The 23,009-nt window shown below is 27.8% G+C and overlaps 1 protein-coding gene across 2 annotated transcripts in view; it reads left to right on the forward strand.

The window, feature by feature from the left end:
- The window catches only part of LOC100206227 (PAX-interacting protein 1), a 68,847-nt gene that overhangs the window by 21,934 nt on the left and 23,904 nt on the right, over positions 1 to 23,009 (forward strand). The window contains exons 7-12 of one of the 2 annotated variants that reach the window (XM_065814993.1): positions 7,953 to 8,044; positions 8,288 to 8,383; positions 10,010 to 10,147; positions 10,227 to 10,348; positions 13,002 to 13,084; positions 21,852 to 21,950. In XM_065814993.1, the coding sequence (XP_065671065.1) occupies positions 7,953 to 8,044; positions 8,288 to 8,383; positions 10,010 to 10,147; positions 10,227 to 10,348; positions 13,002 to 13,084; positions 21,852 to 21,950 (630 nt within the window). The remainder of the gene's footprint in view (positions 1 to 7,952; positions 8,045 to 8,287; positions 8,384 to 10,009; positions 10,148 to 10,226; positions 10,349 to 13,001; positions 13,085 to 21,851; positions 21,951 to 23,009) is intronic. The other variant, XM_065814994.1, reaches the window with a different exon arrangement.

A 23,009-nucleotide genomic window follows, 5' to 3' on the forward strand; every position in this document is an offset into this window, starting at 1 on the left:
CCAACATGGCTTTTTAAAAGGCAAAAGTTGTACTATAAATTTATTAGAGTATATAGATAAAATTACAACTGGGTTAGCAAATAATAAATCATTTGATATTCTTTATACAGATTTTGCTAAAGCTTTTGATAAAGTATCTCACAGAAGATTATTACATAAGTAATAATCTTCTGGGGAAATACAATGCAAATTATGATGGACAATAATGGTAGTATTGAAACTTTAGGTAAAACAACTTATGAGAAAGATGTAGGTGTCAAAATATCAAATGATTTAAAATGGGATATGCAAGTTAAGTCAGCTGTTTTGAAAGCTAATGGTAAATTGGGAATATTAAAAAATGTTTTAAATTCAAAAATGCTAACAATATCAAGTTATTATTTACAAGTTATGTTAGACCACATTTAGAATATGCAGTACAGATTTCTTCCAGATCTCCTTATCTTGAAAAAGATATTAAAAATCTGGAAGATGTTCAACGTCGTGCAACTAAATTGATTCCGAAATTAAGGCACTTACACTATTTAGAGTATCTTAAAAAACTAAATTTAATAACACTTTAAAGGGCGTAGAATAAGAGGTGAACTTATTCAAATGTATAAATGGTATAATGGTATTAATACTATTAATTGAAATATTGCACCTGTGTTAGCTCATTCTTTACAAGTATCTGGTCCTGCATCTCAGACAAGAAGTAATAAACATCGTTTATGGTTAAAAAATAGCAATAACTTTTCCATCAAATTATGCTAAAACTTTTTCACGATTAGAATAATACGTGTATGGAACAAATTACCAAATGAAATTATTGAAGCTGAATGTATTTAAATACAAACTATCGCTTTTATCTTTAGTTTCTTAAACTCTAATTAATTTATTTTTATTTTTATTTATGCATTTATTTACTGATTTATTTATCTTATTTGTTACTCTTCATTTAATTGTTCAATCTATAGTAACGTCTGTCATAGATCTAACTTGGTGTTAGATCTCAATAGTTTCTTTATTATTATTATTAATATTATATATATATATATTTTTTTTGTTAATTCACCTCCCCAAAGCCAAGAAGGCCGCTATAGACGGGGAGGCTACTTACCAGGGGCGTGGTGGGGATTGATCTCGGAACCTCTCGCTTATGAACCGAGCATTCTACCACTGCACCACTACCACATATATATTTTTTTTTTTTTTTTTTTTTTACAACAATAATTACAAGGTCTTTTCTTTTCAAACCAAAACTGATGTCTCCTATGAAATCGATATCTCTTATAATCGAAACATAAAATACTTTAACCACAATAGTGAGACTTTCTTGGTACATTATAGTATTAAGTAGCTTTTTTATTTGTCATTTTTTTGTTTGTTTAAACAAAAAAACGACAAACAAAACAATAATTTTCATGGAAAAATTATTTTGAAATAACTACTTATAATAATTACTAGAAAATTTGAACCCGTAAAATGGGTAATGATAGGTCTGATTCACACCTCCCACTTATTTTTCACTTATTTTCAATAGGTTACAGAAAATGGCAGAAAGTAATAATCTTAGCTTTATTAGAGGTCTAATATAACTTTTTATGTTACTGTGTACTACTGTGTTTTGTGTTATTCTGTGCTTTGTACTGAGTACTATCTGTGCTTTGAGTCAAGTTCTTAAACAAATTTAAAAGTGGTTAAAGTCAAAAACTATAATACACAAAAACCAACATCATCACTAAGTTCTCTAAATCTATTTTACACTAATATTCGTGGTCTTCGAAGTAACTTTTCTTCTGTTAAGTCTTATCTTTTGCAAAGTTCTCCAGACCTACTTGTACTTTGTGAGATAAGTACAGCTGTCTCTTCTTGTGATATTAGTGTTGATGGTTATCTTCCTTTAATTTGTAAGAATTCACCCATTTGTCGGCAAACTAGGTTTGAATCCACAGACTATTCTTTTATGTGCTTTTGTTTAGCACCACTTCACCCTATAACCTTTCTCTTTGTTTTACATTTTTTTTTTTTTTTTTTTAGATTATTCACCTCCCCAAGGCCCGAGGGGGGCCACTACAGTCGAGGAGGATACTCATTTTTTTTTTTTTTAATTTAATTTTTTTTTTTAGTCGTTATTCGTGGTGCAACCCTCTCTCAACTCTTTAACTCCGAAACACAAACCTTGCCAAGCAAGGCCGATGTGCGGAGGAACTAAGTTGAGCGCGGTACTTCCAGGGACGTGGTGGGAGTCGAACTCCGAACCTCTCGCTTACAAAGCGAGCGCTCTTACCACTACACCACTACCGCATTAGCTTTCCTTCATCTTAAGACTGCACTCTTTTTAATGTTATTTCTGATCAAATTGACCAAGCCCTTTCTCTTTATCATTCAGCCAATATCGTTGTTGTTGGTGACTTAAATGCACATTATACTGAATGGCTTGGTTCTAGTGTCAATGACTCTGCAGGCATTAAGGCCAAACTTTTGCCTTTCTCAATCTCTAACACAAATAGTCCTTTATCCAACTCGCTTTCCAGACAAGCCAAATCTTTTACCTTCTCCACTCGACTTGTGTCTTGTTTCTGATTCTAGTCAGTGCTCAGTTTCCCCACATTTACCCTTAGGTGCTTTTGATCACAATTTGATTTCTCTAAAACTATTATCTCACTCTTCCTCATCATCAGAATCAGAACTTTTCATCAATCTTATCTCTTCATTCCATCAGTCACATCCTACCTGAGCTTGACACTCGTATCACTCCAGCATTCAAGTGTTCTCTGGAGCTATACTTTCAAAACTATTTAACAAGTGCTTATCAGAGTCTTGTTTTCCGGCCTGCTGGAAAGCAGCATCTGTCCTTATTTTCAAAAACTCTAGAGAGCGATCTAACTCATCTAACTACCATCCCATTAGTTTTCTTCCTATCATAAGCATGGTTTTGAGTCTTTAATTAAAAAACACTTAATCTCTCATCTTGAATATAATAACTTTCTGATTATCAAAATGGATTTCGATCTTCTCGTTTTATGCAGATTTGTTAAGGGTAATAACTGATAAGGTTTATCGTGCATTAGATAGATGTGAAGAGCTTAAGGCTATTGCTCTTGACATTTTTAAAGCCTTTGATAAAGCTTAGGAAAATAGTCTTCTCCATAAGCTCTCTTCTTACAGTGTATCAGATAACATCTTTAAGGTTATTAAATCCTTCCTTACCAATTGTAGTATAAAAGTTGTCCTCAATGGACAGCACTCTATTTCATTTCTTGTAACTTCTTTCCTTGGTCGTTACTTTTTTTAATTTACATTAACGACCTCCCAGAAATTCTCACATCTAAGGTAGCATTGTTAGCTGATGATACTAACATTTATTCTTGTCTTGATAAGAAGCCAACACTCTCCGATTGCTTATAGGGAGCATTTGAGCTTGAAAAGGATTTCACTTCTGCTACAGCATGGAGCTCTCAGCGGCTGTTGAACTTTAACTCAGGTAAAACTCAATTTTTTACAGCTAATCGTTATCGAAACAATCTAGATCTTCCTATATTTATCAATAGTAATGTACTCGATGAGTAATCTATCCTTCATCTTATAGGATTGAATGGACGCTGCTCTAAAGTGCTAGTGTCTCTTGTGTCTGCTAAATTCATTCTCATCTTACTCGTCATTCAATTAAGTCTCATCTTTTTACTGTTCTTAAGTGCTCCAAAAATTCTTCTTTGTCTTTTTTTTTCCCTCGTACATCAGTTCTTTGGAATTCGCTTCCTTTTTTGTTTGTTAATTGTTATCTTGCTTTTTAAACTTCTTATTTTCTCTTGCAGTAACTTACAACTCTAATAGTAGTTGCTTGCAGCCTTGTTGAAAGTAAAGATGTTAAAAAAATAAAAATAAATAAAAATGAAATACTTTTCTAATGTTAAAAACTATATCAAGTTACTATTACTTAAAAATTGCATTGTGATAAAATCTCCTTAATTTTGATTTAATTTTTTTAAATCTTTTTCAAATTTCGAAAATACAAAGTAAAACATTTTAAGTTCTATAGATAATATATACATCATATATAAAAAGGTATTATACAAATGAAAGAAAGAGAATTTTTAAAAAAGCCTAAAATTTTAAACAATATCAAAACATTGGTAGAAATTTGTTGCAAATATGTCATGATAAATATATTTTATTTTCTTCTAAATTAATTAACAGAACAAGGGTCCTAGCAACAGAGCTAATAAGCTGCAGATGGTTTGAAAAAAAGAATTAAAGTTATACAGAAACTTTATAAAGAAAAAAATTAATAAGCTTGTATTTAATAGAACAACAATTTTACAATAAGAAGTTATGAAGTATTGAACATTAATTGTTAACTCAAAACAAAGATTTTATAGATTTTTATTTTCTACCACTAAACGAGAAATTATTGAAATAAAACGACTATACAAAAAAAAATCAGTTTTATTATTTTGTAATATATGCAATTTGACTTTTTATTAAACTTAGAAAAACAAACTATCATTTAATTTAAACCAGTAATATACAATTTTATGATCTTAGTTATATAATTTACATAATTCTTATAAATCAATTATGTTTTATACAAAGCATTTATGTTTAATATTCAAAGGAATATTAATTTTAAAAAATTTAATGTCAAAAGGAATATTAATATCACTCACAAAACCTGCTACTCAACCTCAAACCACAATTTAATTAGCTTTCACAAAGGCCTCAATGGCTACAACTAATGACAAAAAAATTGTTCCAAAATTTGTTTTAATCATTGTATCTAAACTTTCTCATTAATTTTAAACTGATGGAAAATAAATTACCATTTATTTTCCATCAGTTTAAAATTAATGGGAAAGTTTAGATACAATGATTGAAACAAGTTTTGGAACAAAGCTTATTTGTTAATGATAACTTTGCAATATGTAAGTGCAAGGCTAGAAAAGCCTTTTCTCCAAATACAGTGAAGTTTTTGGAAAACTTCATCTTTAAGGAGATTTTTCTAAAGTTTTCTATTAACTTTACTGTGTTTAGGGAAAAATTTGCTTGACAAATCTAAATATACTATCTAAAATAATTTTAAAAGTTATCAAAAGTGGTTCTCAAATTATTTCAAAAATCCAATGGCTCATTATCATTCCGAGCAGTCATTATTTGTTTCCATGAATTGATCGCAATATTTTCTCAATTTAGGGCACCTCGAAATTCCAAGCACTTTAAGATATTACGGAAATTCAGCAAAATTGATTGATGTCAATTACAGTTTTTGTCAGATTTCCAATTTGTATTTATAACTAAATGATTCAAAACTTTTACAAATAAAGCTAATTAATTAGACCAGCTTGATAGATTTTTACAAAACCTTTGGTATTCTGAGAACAATGCCCTTGTCTCACCACTCTTATCTGATGCTTAATTAAAATTTTTTGTTATAACAGTTAACAAGTAGAACCAAAAGATTGAAATTCATATTGTTTGTCAGAGAATAGGCTTTTAGACAATGAACAAAGAAGGTTTTTAGACAATCAATATTTATTTAAGTCTAATTATTTCTAGTCTAGTTCATTTCCTGGAATCAAAGCGATCTGAGTTTTCAAGTATTGGAACCTATTATAAAAAACAAAAAATACCTTCTAGTTTAATTTTCATTAAAAATATTTTACTGGGTCATGTAAAAGTCATCAAAGCTCAAATAACGGCTAAAAGTCATGCTAACATAATCTGATTTAGCTATGTGCTTTGATCTAAGTGATTTTCTTTCTTTTTTTATCAAACTTATATAAATAATTAAATCAAATTTTATTTTACATTAGGCTTGGTGTTTGATTGTTTTTAATGTGTGTTAAAAAGCTTTATTCATTTTTTTTTTACAGATATGAATCAACTGGTAATTGTCTATTTAGTTTGTTTTCTATTTTCTGAATGGTGATAATAGTTTGGTAATGGATTTAAGAATATTGATAGCAATGGATTTATATTTGAATCCTTCATTTTACAACAATTATCCATCGTTTGCCAGCTTATGCCTAAAGTATCAAAGTGAGTTATTATTGGATTTGGTACTATTTTCCTACAGACAAGAAAGTTATTATTGGATTTGGTACTATTTTCCTACAGACAAGAAAGTTATTATTGGATTTGGTACTATTTTTCTACAAACAAGAAAGTTATTATTGGATTTGGTACTTTTTTCCTACAGAAAAGAAAGTTATTATTGGATTTGGTACTATTTTCCTACAGACAAGAAAGTTATTATTGGATTTGGTACTATTTTCCTACAGACAAGAAAGTTATTATTGGATTTGGTACTATTTTCCTACAGACAAGAAAGTTATTATTGGATTTGGTACTATTTTCCTACAGACAAGAAAGTTATTATTGGATTTGGTACTATTTTCCTACAGACAAGAAAGTTATTATTGGATTTGGTACTATTTTCCTACAGACAAGAAAGTTATTATTGGATTTGGTACTATTTTCCTACAGACAAGAAAGTTATTATTGGATTTGGTACTATTTTCCTACAGACAAGAAAGTTATTATTGGATTTGGTACTATTTTCCTACAGACAAGAAAGTTATTATTGGATTTGGTACTATTTTCCTACAGACAAGAAAGTTATTATTGGATTTGGTACTATTTTCCTACAGACAAGAAAGTTATTATTGGATTTGGTACTATTTTCCTACAGACAAGAAAGCTCTTATTAAAAAGTTAAGAGAGTTTTGGAGAACATTTTTTTAAATTTAACAGGAACGTTGACCAGACCTCAAGCTTTAAAAAGATTTAAATAGGAAATAGCTTTAGCAACTAAAGCTGTGCGGGTTTGGATGTTTAACAATGGATTAGCCTGTTTCTCTGGGATGACAAAAAAAGTCATTAGAATCAAGAGATGAGGTAGAGTAAAAAATGTTTTAAAAATGTTTTGATCTTATTGTTATATTATAGTTGTATTTGGTAAACATCAGTTTTCTTTGTTTTCTTATACATCTGGGTACCACAAGTTTCCATTCATTACCTCTGTCATTACTTATTTATTAATGAATTTCCTGACTTACCTCTAGAGTAGCTCTATTTACTGATGCTACAGTTTTATACTCTAGTCTCAGCAAAAAGTCACTTTTTTTACCGAACAGGCTAATCTTAAATGTAGTTTCAACTCTTTTATAAGTTGATGTCTGCTTAGGTTAGTAAGTTTTAATCCTAACAAAATTTTTTTGTTACTGCTAATAGTTATTGCAATATTTGTATTGATGTTCTTGTAAATATTCTTGGTAAACATTTTTTGATTCATTTACTCTATGTCTTCTCAGATTATCATACTGACCTTTTATGGAAATTATATATATAATGAATTCCAATATTTCCATCTGCTAAGGTTGCTTCACTATAAATTTATCTCTATAAGTCTCTATTTTTTCTTGTATGGAAAACTGTTGTTCTTTATGCTCTTTTATGTAAGGTTCAAACATATTGTAAATGTGTTTTTTTGTAAAAGCATCTTGTAACAATGTTTAAGTATGTAAACTTTGCTGTTTTAAAATGTCATCTTTCAAAAAAAGAGTTTCAATGTGATCAATTATAAAAGCAAAAGAATGCAAAATTATCCTAATTAAAACAAAAATTACTGGTAGCATTGGCTAGTAATTTTCAAAATGTAGGATAAAATTACAGAAGCATTACATCTTTGTTTTATCATGATTACTTGGTTCTATGTAAAGTGATTTTGAATATAAAATTTAGTATTTTCAGTGTTAAGTTAAAAATTGTAAAATATAAGGGTTGTGGCTTGTATCAATTAGCAGTTATGAATGTATGTATAGTATAACATGCATTGAATGTATATATAGTAAAACATGCATTGAATATATATATAGTATAACATGCATTGAATAAACTATTTTTTCATAACTGATAATAATTTTGGGAGTTCATTTTTATTATTTAAACTTGCATATTTTTTTTTTTTTATACAGTACCAGAAAAGTTACTTGAAGGTTGTGTCATTTTCTTTAGTGGTTATGAAGATAGATTGCAGCCTCTAGTTTATCAAGTGTGGAAAGATGTACAGTGTTTCTTTTATTTTAAATATTTAGAAATTTTTTACACACTTAAATATGATAAATAAGCGCCAATCATCAAGAGTTTAAGGTTTATATTAGTTAATATAAATTTTTATTAAGTATTTATTAATTTGGGAAAAAGAGAATGTTGAAGAGAGAAAGGAAAAATGAGAGATTAAGAAAAGATTGTGAATGATAAAAAATAAAAAATGAATTGGTTGAAGGAACCTGTTTTTTTTAAATAGGTGATAAGGAAAGCATGCGGTGAAATAGAAGAAACATATTCTGATAAAGTTACACATTTCATTTGTCTACATCAACAAGTTCCATTTTTCAAAAAGGTTTGAATTAATAATATTTTTATATAATATCTAAATGAATAATATTTTACTAAAGTTGAAAAGGTTTCAGAAATATAAAAACTATTTTTAATTATTTGTATCAAAAAACAGTTTTATGGAAACCAACTCAGTCTTCTCTATTTGCTGCAAAAATATGCACAAATTATCTCAATAATATCTTTTTAAATTCAAAATAATAATGTTCTATTTTTGTTTGTTGATTGAATGCATTTTTAATTGGTTGGTTGATAAAATGTTTATGCAAATCATTTATTTTCAATTGGTTAATTGATAAAAGGTATATGGAAATCATTTTCAATTATAAAAGTAAAATTGTAAAAATTGATAAAAGGTATATGGAAATCATTTTCAATTTTTAAATGGTTAATTGACAAAAGGTAAATGCAAATCATTTTTTTTGTTTTTTGCAACAAACACTATTCTAGGTATTCTGAAAAATATATTTTATTTGTTTTTTTGTATCCTAAAAACAATTAAAAAAACAACACTTTGTTATTATTATTTTTGATTTAAAGTTTAGTTTTAAATTAGGTATATACAATAGTGTCCAAATTAATGTGAAAATGGGTTTGCAAAACAGAAAAACACCTTTTAAACAAATAAACACATTTTACTATAAAAAAAACATTAACTATACTTATTTGTTTATTACTTTGAATTTTTAGCATGGATACTATAACTTTTTTACGATTTTTTTATTTTTTTTAATTTTTTTTTACAGAATCTTTTGAACCACTCCTCACCATTAGCATCCACTTTTTTCAATTTCAGGTTTAGTTTTATGTCTAATAATTCCTTATATTTTTCGGAATTACGCTTTTTTTATTAGCGTATGTTTCAGCCCAAGTATATCTTTTCATCATATTTTTTGTCAATAACTGCTTCTTCTTTGGTCTAACTGCCTTTCTTTCATATTCAATAAGCCTTTTTCTTACTGTAGAGTGTAAATCTTCACTCGGTTGGCCTTTAAGTCTTTTTGCAGGTCAAAACTTGTCATTCTTGGATTCATTTTAGACATTCAAATCAAATATGCCTCATTACTTGTCAATGTTTTTTTTTCTGTCACATTTTTCTCTTTTTTGTATAACAACAGATCTAGTTTCCTGTTTCTGACTGATGGTTTTGTGCACAGCCCCCAAACTCCACACTCTTCTGTAATCTTTTTTTAACTCAATGAAGTATGTTTATTTAAGGTGATCTTTTTTGTTTTTGTGGAGACGAAAAAAACTAAGCAGGTAATACGACAATTTATTTAGAAAAATTCAAAATTCACTTTAAGTGCATGAAACAACTGCATCTTACAACTGAGTAAGATGGCTGCCACATGCAAGATGTCATTGTATGTGACTATTGTATGATTATATTGATAACAAATAGGTATATCGATAATAAATAGATGTATAAGTAACTTACAGATGTATAGATAACAAATAGATGTGTAGGTAATAAAAATAGATAAAAAATAATTGTATAAATAACAAATTGATGTATAGATAAAAATGGATATTTAAACTTTTACTTACAACATTATTTAATTTGCCTTGATTATTAAACAGTTATTGTCAATAAAAATGATGTTCACATTTAAAAATTATAAATATGTAGGCACTAGCAGATGAAAAAAAGATTGCTACAGCATATTGGTTGAATGATGTTTTGGTAGCAAAAACGTTTTTTCCTCCTAATACTCCATTGCATCTTCCTTCTCCTTTCACTGAGGTTATTGCTGATATTCAAAATAGCGTAAGAACAGGATTTGTTTTTTGTTTTTGTTTTTATTTAAAGCAAATAATTTAGTAAAACGTAGCAAATTGAAATTTAGCTCATCACTGTAAGTGGATATAATGGTCATGAGCGTTTACTTGTCAAGCATATGATTAACTTCTTGGGTGCTCACTATACTGGTCACATGACTCGTTCTCACACACATCTTATATGTAAAGCGTAAGTTTTTTTTAATTACCTTATTTTTTGATTTGTTATTTTTTCAACAGATTTAGTTATACTAAATTTCAGTAGATAAATATTCAATCAAAAGATTGCTTTTGAATCAAAAGATTGCTTAATATTATTTTCTTAGTGTTTACTTTGGATGATTAAGACATAATCTCTCCTGTTGAAATTTGTTTTTTATTAATTTATTTCCTTAAAAAAATTTCCAATAAAAAAAAGATTAAATCTGTTTATCTTTAACAGCACTATGCTTAAAAAATTTTCTTTTGAAACTCAAATAAAATTGTTTATAAACTGCATTTTTTTACAATTAATCATACATAATATCAATAAAAGTTTAAAATTTTGCAGTACATTTACAATTATTTAATTATAGTAAAATTTGAAAAATAACCAAACAAAAATGTCTACTCCTAACAGCATGCATATTGACCATTTTAATAATTGTATGATCTATTTAGTTTGATATATTTTATAATTTATATTTTATATTTTATAATTGTTGAATAAAAGCTATAGTAAATTTTAATAATTTTATTACTGCCAATTACAGATTTTGTCAACCTTTTTTCTTACTTAGGTGTCATCCCAAAAAAATTTTTTACTTTGGGGTCATTTCCAAAGTTTTTCTTACTTAGGGTCATTTCCAATAATTGAAATCTTGGATTGAGTTATTACCATAATAAGTTACTACTTCATCAACAAAAAATAGTTTGACTCCTTTATTAAATCAACACTTGAAATTAATGTGAAAACTCATATAACTCAATAGTCTTAAATAGTAAATATTATATCAGTGACGGATCCAGTAATTTTTTGGTGTTTGAAATAGCTAACTTAAATATTGTAAAATTCATTTTAAATTATACAATTTTTTAAAAATAAAAAATTTTTTAATGCAAAATGAGCAATAGCAAAGCAAATTTAAAAAGTCTTTAAAAGGTTATAAAATAAGTTAAATGCCACTAAAATAATTAAATACCAAATATTATTCTGCAACAAGTTTTTTAACAAACTTTTCAAGCATATTGCGGTAGTGGTAGAGCGCTCACCTCATAAGCAAGAAGTTCCAAATTTGATCCCCACCACGTCTCTGGTAGTACCGCACTCAACTTGTTTCTCCACGCAGCGGCCTTGTTCAACAAAGTTCGTGTTTCAGAGCTATAGAGTTGAGAGAGGGTTGTAACCACAACTAAAAGTAGCCTCCTCGACTTCACGGTCTCATAGGAGGTGGATTAAAATTAAATTAAAAATACTTTTAAAACCTTTTTTTTAGTGTAATGAAATTCTAACTGACTAGAAATGAATTTTTCTGGTATCTAAATAAATTCAAATTCAAATTTTAATGTTTTAGTATTTTTAATTTTGACTTATATGAAAAACCTAAATGTATATGGAAAACTTATTTCATGCATCTTTAGTTAAAATCTTTTTAAGACTCAAATTTAAGCAGGACACATTTTTGATATAACTAATGCTAATCTTTTTTTTCTTTCCTTATAGAGTTATCACCCACACATGTTGGATTAATAATTTTTATTTAAATAATAAGTTAAAGCAGTTTTTTTATGTCATGGATGAAATATATATATATGGATGAAATGTTTCGTTATATTGTTGAGAAAAGCTTTATATGCACAAAGAAACTGTGAATGCAACTTTGTTGAGTGACAATTCACTTGTGTTTGCATTTTGATTAATGGAACAGATGATGAAGACTTGGTTAAGTATTTCATCATGTTTGGCAGCCAGAGCAGATCATTTCAGCTAGAGTAGGTCCAGGTACATTTACAATATGGTTTTGTGCCTTGTCTAAAAGATTGTGTTGTCATAAAAAGTATGACAACAGTATTCCATGCATGGAATACTGTTGTCATACTTGGACTGTCTCTTCTCATTAGAAGAACCAGTTTAAGTATGACAATAGTATTCCATGCGTGGGCAAACAAGATATTAATAGATTTAGAAAATGGTGAGCACAATAAAGAGAGGCAGATGTTGACTATGTAATACATTGCATATATAGTTTCCATTATAAATTACTAGTGGTCTGAGAAGTTGTAAAGTAGAGCATTTAGTAAGAGTGTTGCCTTTTAATAATATAGAAGTCATAATACTGTGATAATTATTAGTAGTATACAATTGAGTTTATGTCGGGTAAAATTCATTAGTGTTCAAGCCCCATGTATTCACAGAAGAGAGATACCATTCAAGGCTAGCTGCTAGTTTAAACCGATCAAAAAGTGATGACTTTCTATCAAGACTATTTTAAAGGTAACTCTTCCTTGCATTATTCCTTGCATCTTCTTTAACTCTTCCTTACATTAACCTGTTTTGAAGACCATTGCTCATTTTTTTTTTTTTTTAATTTTTGTTATATTGCTACTAGGAAAGTTACGAGCTTTTTCTACCTTTACCTACAATAAGTTTTATTTCAGATGTTTTCTCTTCTTAGGTAAACTGAGTTTACCATGGCTAAAGAGCCCCACCAGCCTCAATATAGGATCTGTTTAATTTCATATCCAGGACATAATATTATAAAATATATATAAAATATAAGCATATTTAGTATTAATTAATAGAAGTAATATTTTTGTATATTTTTAGTGACTCAACTTAAGTTTAAATTACTTGTTTGATTTAGACCTGCTGGTGAAAAATTTAAAAAAGCTGTAGAATGGCAAATTCCTGTTATTAGCGCTAGTTGGCTAGGAGACATGCTACAAAGTAAAAATTTGTATTCAACATTGTTTAGTTTTGATTAGTTCTATTATATTCTATTTTTATTATTATATGTGTGTGTGTTTGTGTGTAATTAAAATAATTAATATAACTAGCTGTCATGACCTGTAAAATACAAGTCTTAGTAAATCTATTCCACACCAACCTTTTCTATACTTATTCCTTACTTCAATATATTTTAGTAAGAACTAGAAAAATAATTAAATATATATATAAAAACTATACTCATTGTTTACTTTTTAAAGCTATAAAATAAATTTTCTATTATATTTAACTTTTGAAAACTTTTAATGTTTCAGTAGATGTTACGCAAATCGTTATTTATCAACAAATTGGATATCAGTACCAGTCTGAATAATATTTAGAATACCCGCTTGAAATGTGTTAATTAAATACCATTGATATAAAAAGTTTCAAAAAACATGAGATGACTTAAATAACGGACTTACCATGACCCATATAATTATTACTGAATATTAATATATTACTGGTCATGGTAAGTCTATTCCACACCTACCATTTTAATAATTTTACTTTGTTTCAACAATTTTTAAAAAAGAGTAAAATATAAAAATCTTTATTTTGAGTTTACGATTAACTTTCAATACTTTACAACTTCTGTAAACTTTTATTTATATATATATATATATATATATATATATATATATATATATATATATATATATATATATATATATATATATATATATATATACAGGGTGATTTAATCAAAAGTATAAACTTTAAATTAACATAATTAATTTTTTGATTGCAAATACATTACATGCGATAGTACATTTTAAAGCTCATTAAAAAGGAAATTTAATGTTAATAATTTCAAAAAGATTAAAATAACAGCATAGCCATGAGATACGATATTCAAAAACGCATATTTTTAACAAAAAAATTGGTCAAGTTGAAGAGCGTAAGTCTGGTTCAGAGAGCTTATAGAAGTAAATTTAAGAACAGACCATGTCCAACGGCAACAGCTATCACAAAATTATGTAAAAAATTTGATACAACTGGAACAATACTTGATTTGCCACGAAAACCGAGGAATGAGCGAGACATTCGAATTAAAGTACTCTTCTTCGAAGATCCTACATTGTCGATCAGAAAAGCCTCAGTTGATGTTGAAATTTCATACAGCTTTTGCCGTGATATTCTTCTCAAAGATTTACAACTCAAACCGTATAAATACCAGAGCGCTCATCAACTATTGCCACTTGATTATGAAAAAAGGGTCATTTTTGCTCAATGGTGGCTGGACTTGGAAAAGGATATTCACAAATGGTTGATCACTGCAGATGAAGCCTATTTTTACCTTACTGAGTCGATCAACAAGCAAAATAACGGAATGTGGCTGAATGAGAGACCTGAGGATTGGATAGAGAAACCGTTGCACGATGCGAAAGTTTTGGTTTGGTGTGCCATTTCCTGCCGAAAAATCTACAGACCCTACTTTTTCGAAGGAACGGTAAATCAGCACAATTACCTGGATATGCTTAAAAATTTTTTCTGGCCTAAGCACTATAGAGTTGAGAGTCACAAAAAATACTACTTTCAACAAGATGGGGCTACTCCGCATACGGCTAATATGGTTCAAGAGTGGTTACAAAGTAAATTTGGGGAGAAATTCATTACCAAGCAACAATGGCCTCCACGATCACCAGACCTCAATCCATGTGATTATTTCCTATGGGGTTATCTTAAGTCTAAAGTTTATAAGCCATTACCGAAGACTTTGGATGATTTAAAAGAGAACATCACGAGAGAAATCCAAAAAATAAACACTTCAGCTTTGGAATCAACGTTTTTGAATTTTACAAAAAGATGTCATTTATTAATTGAAAAAAATGGAGGTCATATTGAAAAAATAAAAAATAAATGGAGGTCATAATTAAAAAATAAAAAATAAATTCTTATCACTTAATTTCCTTTTAATTTATCTTTAAAATGGTGTATCGGACTTAATAATCTGATTTGATCCACAATTTTTATTCAATTTTAAAGTTTATACTTTTGATTAAATCACCCTGTATATATATATATATATATATATATATATATATATATATATATATATATATATATATATATATATACACACACACACACACACACACATAAAGCGGGGGCAGACCTTATTATTCTTTTTAATTTTAGTATGAGTGGTGAGTGAAAAAGCTTAAAAAACAAATATATTACAAAAATATATTCCTAAACTTGTATATGCATGGAAGATGTTTTGGTTGTCTGGAAAAACTAAAAGTTGAGAAAAATCCGGAATTCCGGAAATATCTGGAAAAAGATAATCCCTGTTATTAGGACTCTTGTCCTGTTAATTTTAAAGAAAATTTAAGTTTCTATGTAAAATCTTTTTTCTATAAAAAAGAAAGTTGTCTCTTTAATGCATACACTCAATCTATTAATAAGAATATTAAAACCTTAAACTCTACCATGACATATGCGCAACAAATTTTCTACAGTGTTTTCATGTTTTTAGAAATTTTTAAAAGATTTTTAAAAAATTCTCCCCTGTTTTCGTTTGTTATAGTATATAATATCTTTATATATGATATGCATATATCTATAGACCTTTAAAATTGTTTTACTTTGTATTCTAGAAAGTTGGAAAAGATTTAAAAAAAAAAAATTAAGTGTGTGAAAACCAAAGGATTTAAACCCACACGAATCACTTCAACCACTTTGGTATGCTATAATATTATCTTTTAACACTGTTTAATGAGCAGCCGTGGTGCAGTGGTAGTGCACTTGCTTCAGAAACAAAGGATCCGTGGTTCACACCCCACCCCCCACCCCTGGGCAAGTTTTGCAACATTGGTTAGGAAGGAGGCATGAACTTCCAAATAAATGCTCATCCGCAGTGCTCTGTGAAAAGATCATAAGGACTTCTTGGGGCATCTAAATAAAACTAAAAAAAATAATAATTAATAAATAAACAAAAGACTCATTAAAATTTATAAAACAGAATATGAATGCTTTTTAAAAGTTCATATAAATCAAAATTAAGCAAATATTGCCGCAATAAAATTATCAAGTAAAAGATAAAAGATATTTAAAGATATTTATTTATGATTAAAGATATTTTTATTAACACATTTATTACCAATTTAACAAAACATAACAATTTTTAATAGTTTTTAACTGTATGTCTATATTGAACAAACACATCATCAGATTAATCTAAAAAAAGTAATTGAATTAAAAAAGGAAAAAATGCACCAAATGTATTAACTGGAAATCAGTTCATTTATACATAATAACAAAACAAAATATATAAAGAAAAGTATATATTTACAAAAAAAATTGAACTAAATTTGCATTACCAATTACCAATTGGTAAATTAACCAACTAAAAAAATACTAATTATAGATGCAGCGTATTTTTTTTCCTACCACTCTCTCTCCTCATACTTTACTTTCTACAGGATCAACACTGTATAATAAAAAAAAAGGGGGGGGGGCAGAGCTTTTGCCCTTAATTCAAGCCCACACCTTATGTGCCTTACGAAATGTGGGCCCTCTATTTGATCTGCAATAAGCTTAAAAAGCATTGTAAGATGTCTAAAATGAAAAAAAACTGCAAACCAATTTTTTTGTTGCTGATGCTTTTTCTAGAGCATTGTTGAAAATAGTCAAAATCTGTAAGAAATTTATTGCAAAGACAATTAGCTATTACACAAAATAACAAAAACACAATAGCTATCGGTGCAAACAAATTTTGAAATTTGATCAGAAAATAAAACTTACCTTGGTTGCAACAACTAATTTCTTTTTAAACTATTAGCTAATGATCAACTTAGCAAATTTTAAATAATTAAGGTTCAGCAAGTTAAAACCATATTTTAACAGTAGGCGAAGTAAACATGATAGTTGGTAGAGCACCAAAGTTGAACTAAACAAGTACAATAGCAACTAAATTTGCTATGCAATGCATATTATATCTATTGAGTTCTCGCCTAGCCTGATTTCTTTCGTTTTGATTACAATTCATCTCAGCTCATCTCTTTCATATTGGCGATGATTTATCTCAGCTCGCCTAACCAAGTTTCTTTCATTTTAAGGAAGTCTAATAATTTCACTTCTTAAATCATCAGACATAATTAAGCATCAGAGGAGTGTGTAAAAATGATGCCTAAAATAATAAAAGTTGAACTTTTATTCTTAGATTGAACTTTGAGTTTTCTTTCTTAAGCTTATCTAAAATACAGTGTAAGCAATTAAAACAGAGCATAATATAAAAATCTAACTATATTCTACTCTACTATTAGTCATATTTAAATTAGATGTTTCAAAATAATTGAGCAATGTGTAAAGATAACATATTTCTATCCAGAACTTAAACTAAAGTTTTAAATAAATTGATATAATCTTTTCAACTAAGTAATGTTATATATTTAAGGTAGTTCTTATTAATTATTGACAAAATATTATTAGTATTTAATAAAAAGAAACAATAAAAATAATTAAAAATTTTTTTACAGATAAAAACTCAAATAAAGCAAATTGATAAAATTATAAGGTCTGTCTGCTCAGTAAGTACTGCTAGCATTGAACAGTGAAATGTAATTCTCCATCATAAAATTCCTTTCATTACTTTGAAATGCACTTAATGCAAGATTTGCAATAAAAAAGTAAATACAAAACTAATAATAGAAAACCTCTATAAACAATCATTTGCTTCAAATGAAACTTCTTCTTGAACTACTTTAATTTTTTTTTATAATATTCTAAAGAAAAAAGTCAATAATACAATGCAAAAAAATTAAAATGTGTGTATGTATGTATGTATGTATGTGTACATATACATATATATATTTATTTATATATATGAAAAAAACAACAAATTTAAATTAAACATTTAATGAAGGAAATAGAAACTTATAAATTTTTAAATGGGGAGGAGCTATTAATAAATGGGAAGCCCGTTTTTTAACAAAATTTATTTATCATCAAAAGCATAAATTGTTAAAAAAAAAGAGTATATATCTTTAAATGCAAATTGTTAACAAAAAAGGATTAGAGTATATATCTTTTCAACAAAATTTACTTTAAAAGCAACAGTATATAAATATTTAATGAAGCATATATCTTTTCAATAAAATTTACTTAAAATTATAAATATTTAAAAATTATAGATATTAAAAAACTATATATCTTTTTAATATTTCTTTTAAACATTCTTTCAACAATATTTTTTCAACACATTTTATGACTACACTAACTACAAACAGATTTAATTTATGCATTTCATCATGACAGTACACCACTTTACTGGCATGGGCAACATTCTTGCTCTCAACAAAGCCAAGTCACATTATAGTAAAGTACACCATTTGGCTAGCAAGTTGTCCATCATGATAGTAAACTTTTGAATAAGTTGACGGTGTGAATAAGAAGTATTTATAAAATAATACCTTACTTGTTTAATAACATACCTCGTAATAAATGTTTAACAACTTTAAAAAAACTAATGATCAAGTGGCCTGGTTTTTTATACTATAAGAGCAAGCATCTTTAATTTCTTTTAACATCTTTAATTTCTTCAAAATAAGGTATAAAATGATCTTGTTCTTTAACATACAACATAGAGTTGACCGTGTGAGATGCAAGAATTTTGAAGATGAACACTAAATTTATCAAGAGTTTGATCTTTTAAAAAGAGCATTGTTTTCTATAGTCATCATCGTCTTCTAATTTTTAAAAATAAAAAATAACAGATTAATATACTTTAAATACAATTGACAAAGGACTTAAATTGTGTTAGTATTAAAATGCATGAATTAAATAAATTACCTGACTTTAAAAGTTACTATATTCATTTAAAAATAATTAAGGTCTATCTTTTACTACAGAAGTCATCAAATTAAAAAGTTTTCAATCTTATTACTAATTAAGCTGATTAAGCAAAGTTTTCGACCCTAAAACTGATTAAGCAGATATTAACAGATTATAAAGATTTAAGAATACCTCATCCCGTGGTCAAAAATATAAAGAAAAATACTAAAAGCCAAGTATGGTAAAAACTCCATGTCAAAGGCGCACAAATGGGAAACAGCGGCATCAGCAGTGTTAAATTAGGTATTAGTTATGAGCGATAATATATAATAAGTATATTTATTTAAAATATATAAAATAAATTATTTAAAATTCTTTATAAAATTCTTAAATTTTACTTATAATGTTGAATTATTTATTTAAATAGTTATTTAGAGTATTAATAACTATTTCAAAGTTTCATAATAAACCTTCAATCCTTGCATTATGTTTGAAAAAAAAAATATCTGTTAGTGGTAAGTCAGCCAAGTTGAAAGAATGAAGCAACACTTCCTGCCTTAGCTCTAATAATTTTAGCCACATCAATTTTGCAATCTAATAACAAATGTTGTTATGGAGGAAGTAAACTTTTCCTTTTTGGACTCACCCTATCGCACTACTAGTTGCTATATCTAATTATGATCATTTTTTTCCAGCTTTCGTTGCCAAACGCACACACCAGCTTCCATTGCCAAAGTCATATCTCAATTAAACTCTTCTATGGCGTATGGCTCAGACAACATTCCTGTCATTGTTCTACAAAATTGTTCTCCAGAACTCTCTTCTATTCTCTTTAAACTATTTAATAAGTGCTTGACTGAGTCTTAATTTCCTGCCTGCTGGAAAATGGCATTTGTTGTTCCAATTTTCAAAAACTCTGGTGAGCATTCTGACCCCTCTTTCATTCTGTTATTAGCAAAGTCTTTGAGTCTTTGATAAACAAATTTCTCACATCCCATCTTGAATCAAATAACTTACTGTCAAACAATCAATAGGGTTTTCAATCCTCTTGCTCTGTGGCTGACTTGCTAGCTGCTGTGACTGAAAGATTTTTTCGTGCACTAGATGGAGGCAGAGAGGCGAGGGCTATTGCTCTTGACATATCTTAGGCTTTTGACAAAATTTGGTATGCTGGTCGTCTCAATGATCTTTATTCATATGGTGTAACTGGGTTTTTGAGATTATCAAATCATTTTTTCTCTACCTGCTTTATTAAAATCATCCTCGAAGGCCAACAGTCTTTATTTCCAGTAACCTCTGGAGTACCTCAAGGATCTATCTTTGGTCCTGTTTTGTTTTTTATCTACATCAATGATCTTTCTGACAACCTTACATCTAAAGTAGCTCTTTTTGCTGATGATTCAACTTTATACTCATGTCTTGAAAAAAAGTCTTCTCTTTTCAATTTTTTAGAACAGGCAGCTGATCTTGAGTCTGATCTCACTTCTGTAACAGGTTGGAGCTCTCAGTAGCTTGTAAATTTTAACTCCAACAAAATTCAGTTATTTACTGGAAACACATCACATTACTGTTGACATTCCTATATTTACCCTCTCACTGAGTCTTCTTCTTTACTTCTTTTTGGATTATCGTTTACTACTGACTTTTCATGAAAATCATGTATACAATCGATTGCTAATTAAAATCTACTAATAATGATTCTCTTTATTGTGCTCGCCATTTTCTCTCTCCTGATTCCATTCTCTACCTCTACAAATCTCTTATTCGTTCCTGTATGGAATACTGTTGGAATAATGATGCTCTTTCTCTTCTAGAAAAGGTTTAAAAACACTTTGTAAACATAGTTGAACCCGGTCTATCTGCTAAGTTTGAACCTCTTTCCCATCTTCATAAAGTTGCATCTCTTTCTTTTTTCTACAAATACTATCATGGCCGCTGCTCAAAGGAGCTTTCATCTCTAGTTCCATCAACCAAAACTCATTCTCGCTTGACTCGTCATTTATCAAAGTCTCATTCTTTTACTGTATCTGTTCCTGCATGCTCTAAAAAACTTTTATTTGTTAAATTTTTTTTCCTGCACTTTAACCCTTTGGAATTCTCTCCCATCTTTATGTTTTCCTGACTCATACAACCTTCAACTTTTCGAGTCTTCTGTCAACCATTTCCTTGCTTTATAACTCTATTCTTTTTTTCTAGAATTCCCAACTTAATAGTGGTTGCTTGCAGCCTTGTTGGGAGTGAATCAGAATATAATAAATAAAAAAATAAAAAAACTGTTGTGTCCAGGAATTTTTTTAGAGTTCCACTTGAATCTTGTTTAGTTGAACAGTTTGCTGCCAGAGCGTTAGTTGTTTCTCTCTATGCCCCCTTATTTTATCGTCTATTCTTCGTTTTTCTACTTCTTGTAGAAAAACGAAGAATAGACGATAAAAAGCCTTGCCACACATTTTATGTTTTCTTATGATTTTTATTTTTTATTCAATGACACCATCTACAATCTGTTTTTATTTTCACATCTTCCAGGTCTACGTAACTGGACGGCTCCGTTGGTCACTTTTTGTGATCTTTGTGTCGCATAAACAATAAAAATTAGCTATCATGATTTCACTTGAGTTTTCAAATATAATTGTCTTTATCATGACTTGGACTGATCCTATAATTTAACACAGGAGATATGAAGCCCTCAATTTATTGTCGGTAAAGGCAAGAGTAGCTTGTAAAGCTTGGGTGGTAATATTCTCAATATTAGCATCACAATAAAATTGTTAAGACCTGATCTGCAACAAGAATTGTAATTGCAACAAGAATTGTAATGTAACTATCAAATCAATAAGAATTATTGTAAATAATTAAAATTATTTAAATTTATTGATATTAAATATTCAAGTTATTTCTTTTTTATTCATCAAATGTTTAGAATGATTAAAAAAACTTTATTCTTTTTATTTAGCTGGTCAATCATTTCCAACTAATGCTAAATCTAAATACACTGCTCTTGGTCTTAGCGATGAGCTTTTAATAAATCAAACATTTTCTTCACACATCACTGGTAAAATAAAATTGTTTAAATTTTTATTTTTATATATTTTTTTCAAAATAGTTTAACTTTTTAGTTAAGTAATAATTTTTAATGGTAATTATTTACTGGTATTATAATATTGTGTATATTATATATTAAAGTTCTCATTTCAACATTTGTTATGTTGATTAAATATAAAAGGATCTATTTGGTTGTTTGGTAATGTCACTTTGGATAGAATAAATTTTTATTAGTGAACAGTTTGTGTGGATAGTCAAAGTTTTGGTAAGTTGTTCTTGCACTATTTAAAAAGTTTCATTAATGATAAACTTTGATATCTTTAACTCCAACAACTTTTGATGTTTGTTGTTTTCTATAAATTCATTATCAATAGATTTCAATGTTGTCTAATTTTACCAATAATTTATAATTAATCTATTAGTTTTACTATAAACTTACCAATAATTTTGATGTTTGTTGTTTTCTATAAATTCATTATCAATAGATTTCAATGTTGTCTAATTTTACCAATAATTTATAATTAATCTATTAGTTTTACTATAAACTTACCAATAATTTTGATGTTTGTTGTTTTCTATAAATTCATTATCAATAGATTTCAATGTTGTCTAATTTTACCAATAATTTATAATTAATCTATTAGTTTTACTATAAACTTACCAATAATTTTGATGTTTGTTGTTTTCTATAAATTCATTATCAATAGATTTCAATGTTGTCTAATTTTACCAATAATTTATAATTAATCTATTAGTTTTACTATAAACTTAGCTGATCTATTGATTCTTCTATAAATTCTTGTTAGTTCAACATATATCTTATAAATTCTTGTTAGTTCAACATATATCTTATAAATTCTTGTTAGTTCAACATATATCTTATATTCAAGATGTTTAAATTTTCATTTCACTTATTACCATAAGTTTTAAAATTACATAAGAAACAAGTTGTAGTAAATTTTAATTTTAAAATAAATTGCTTTATTGAAATAAAATTTTATAATTACAGTAAATGAAAGTGTTTTGAATTTTTTGTGAATTTTAATTTAAAAAAGTTAAAAAACAGTCA

This window comes from Hydra vulgaris, chromosome 13 (genome assembly GCF_038396675.1).
Source record: "Hydra vulgaris chromosome 13, alternate assembly HydraT2T_AEP".
Classification (NCBI taxonomy): domain Eukaryota; kingdom Metazoa; phylum Cnidaria; class Hydrozoa; order Anthoathecata; family Hydridae; genus Hydra; species Hydra vulgaris.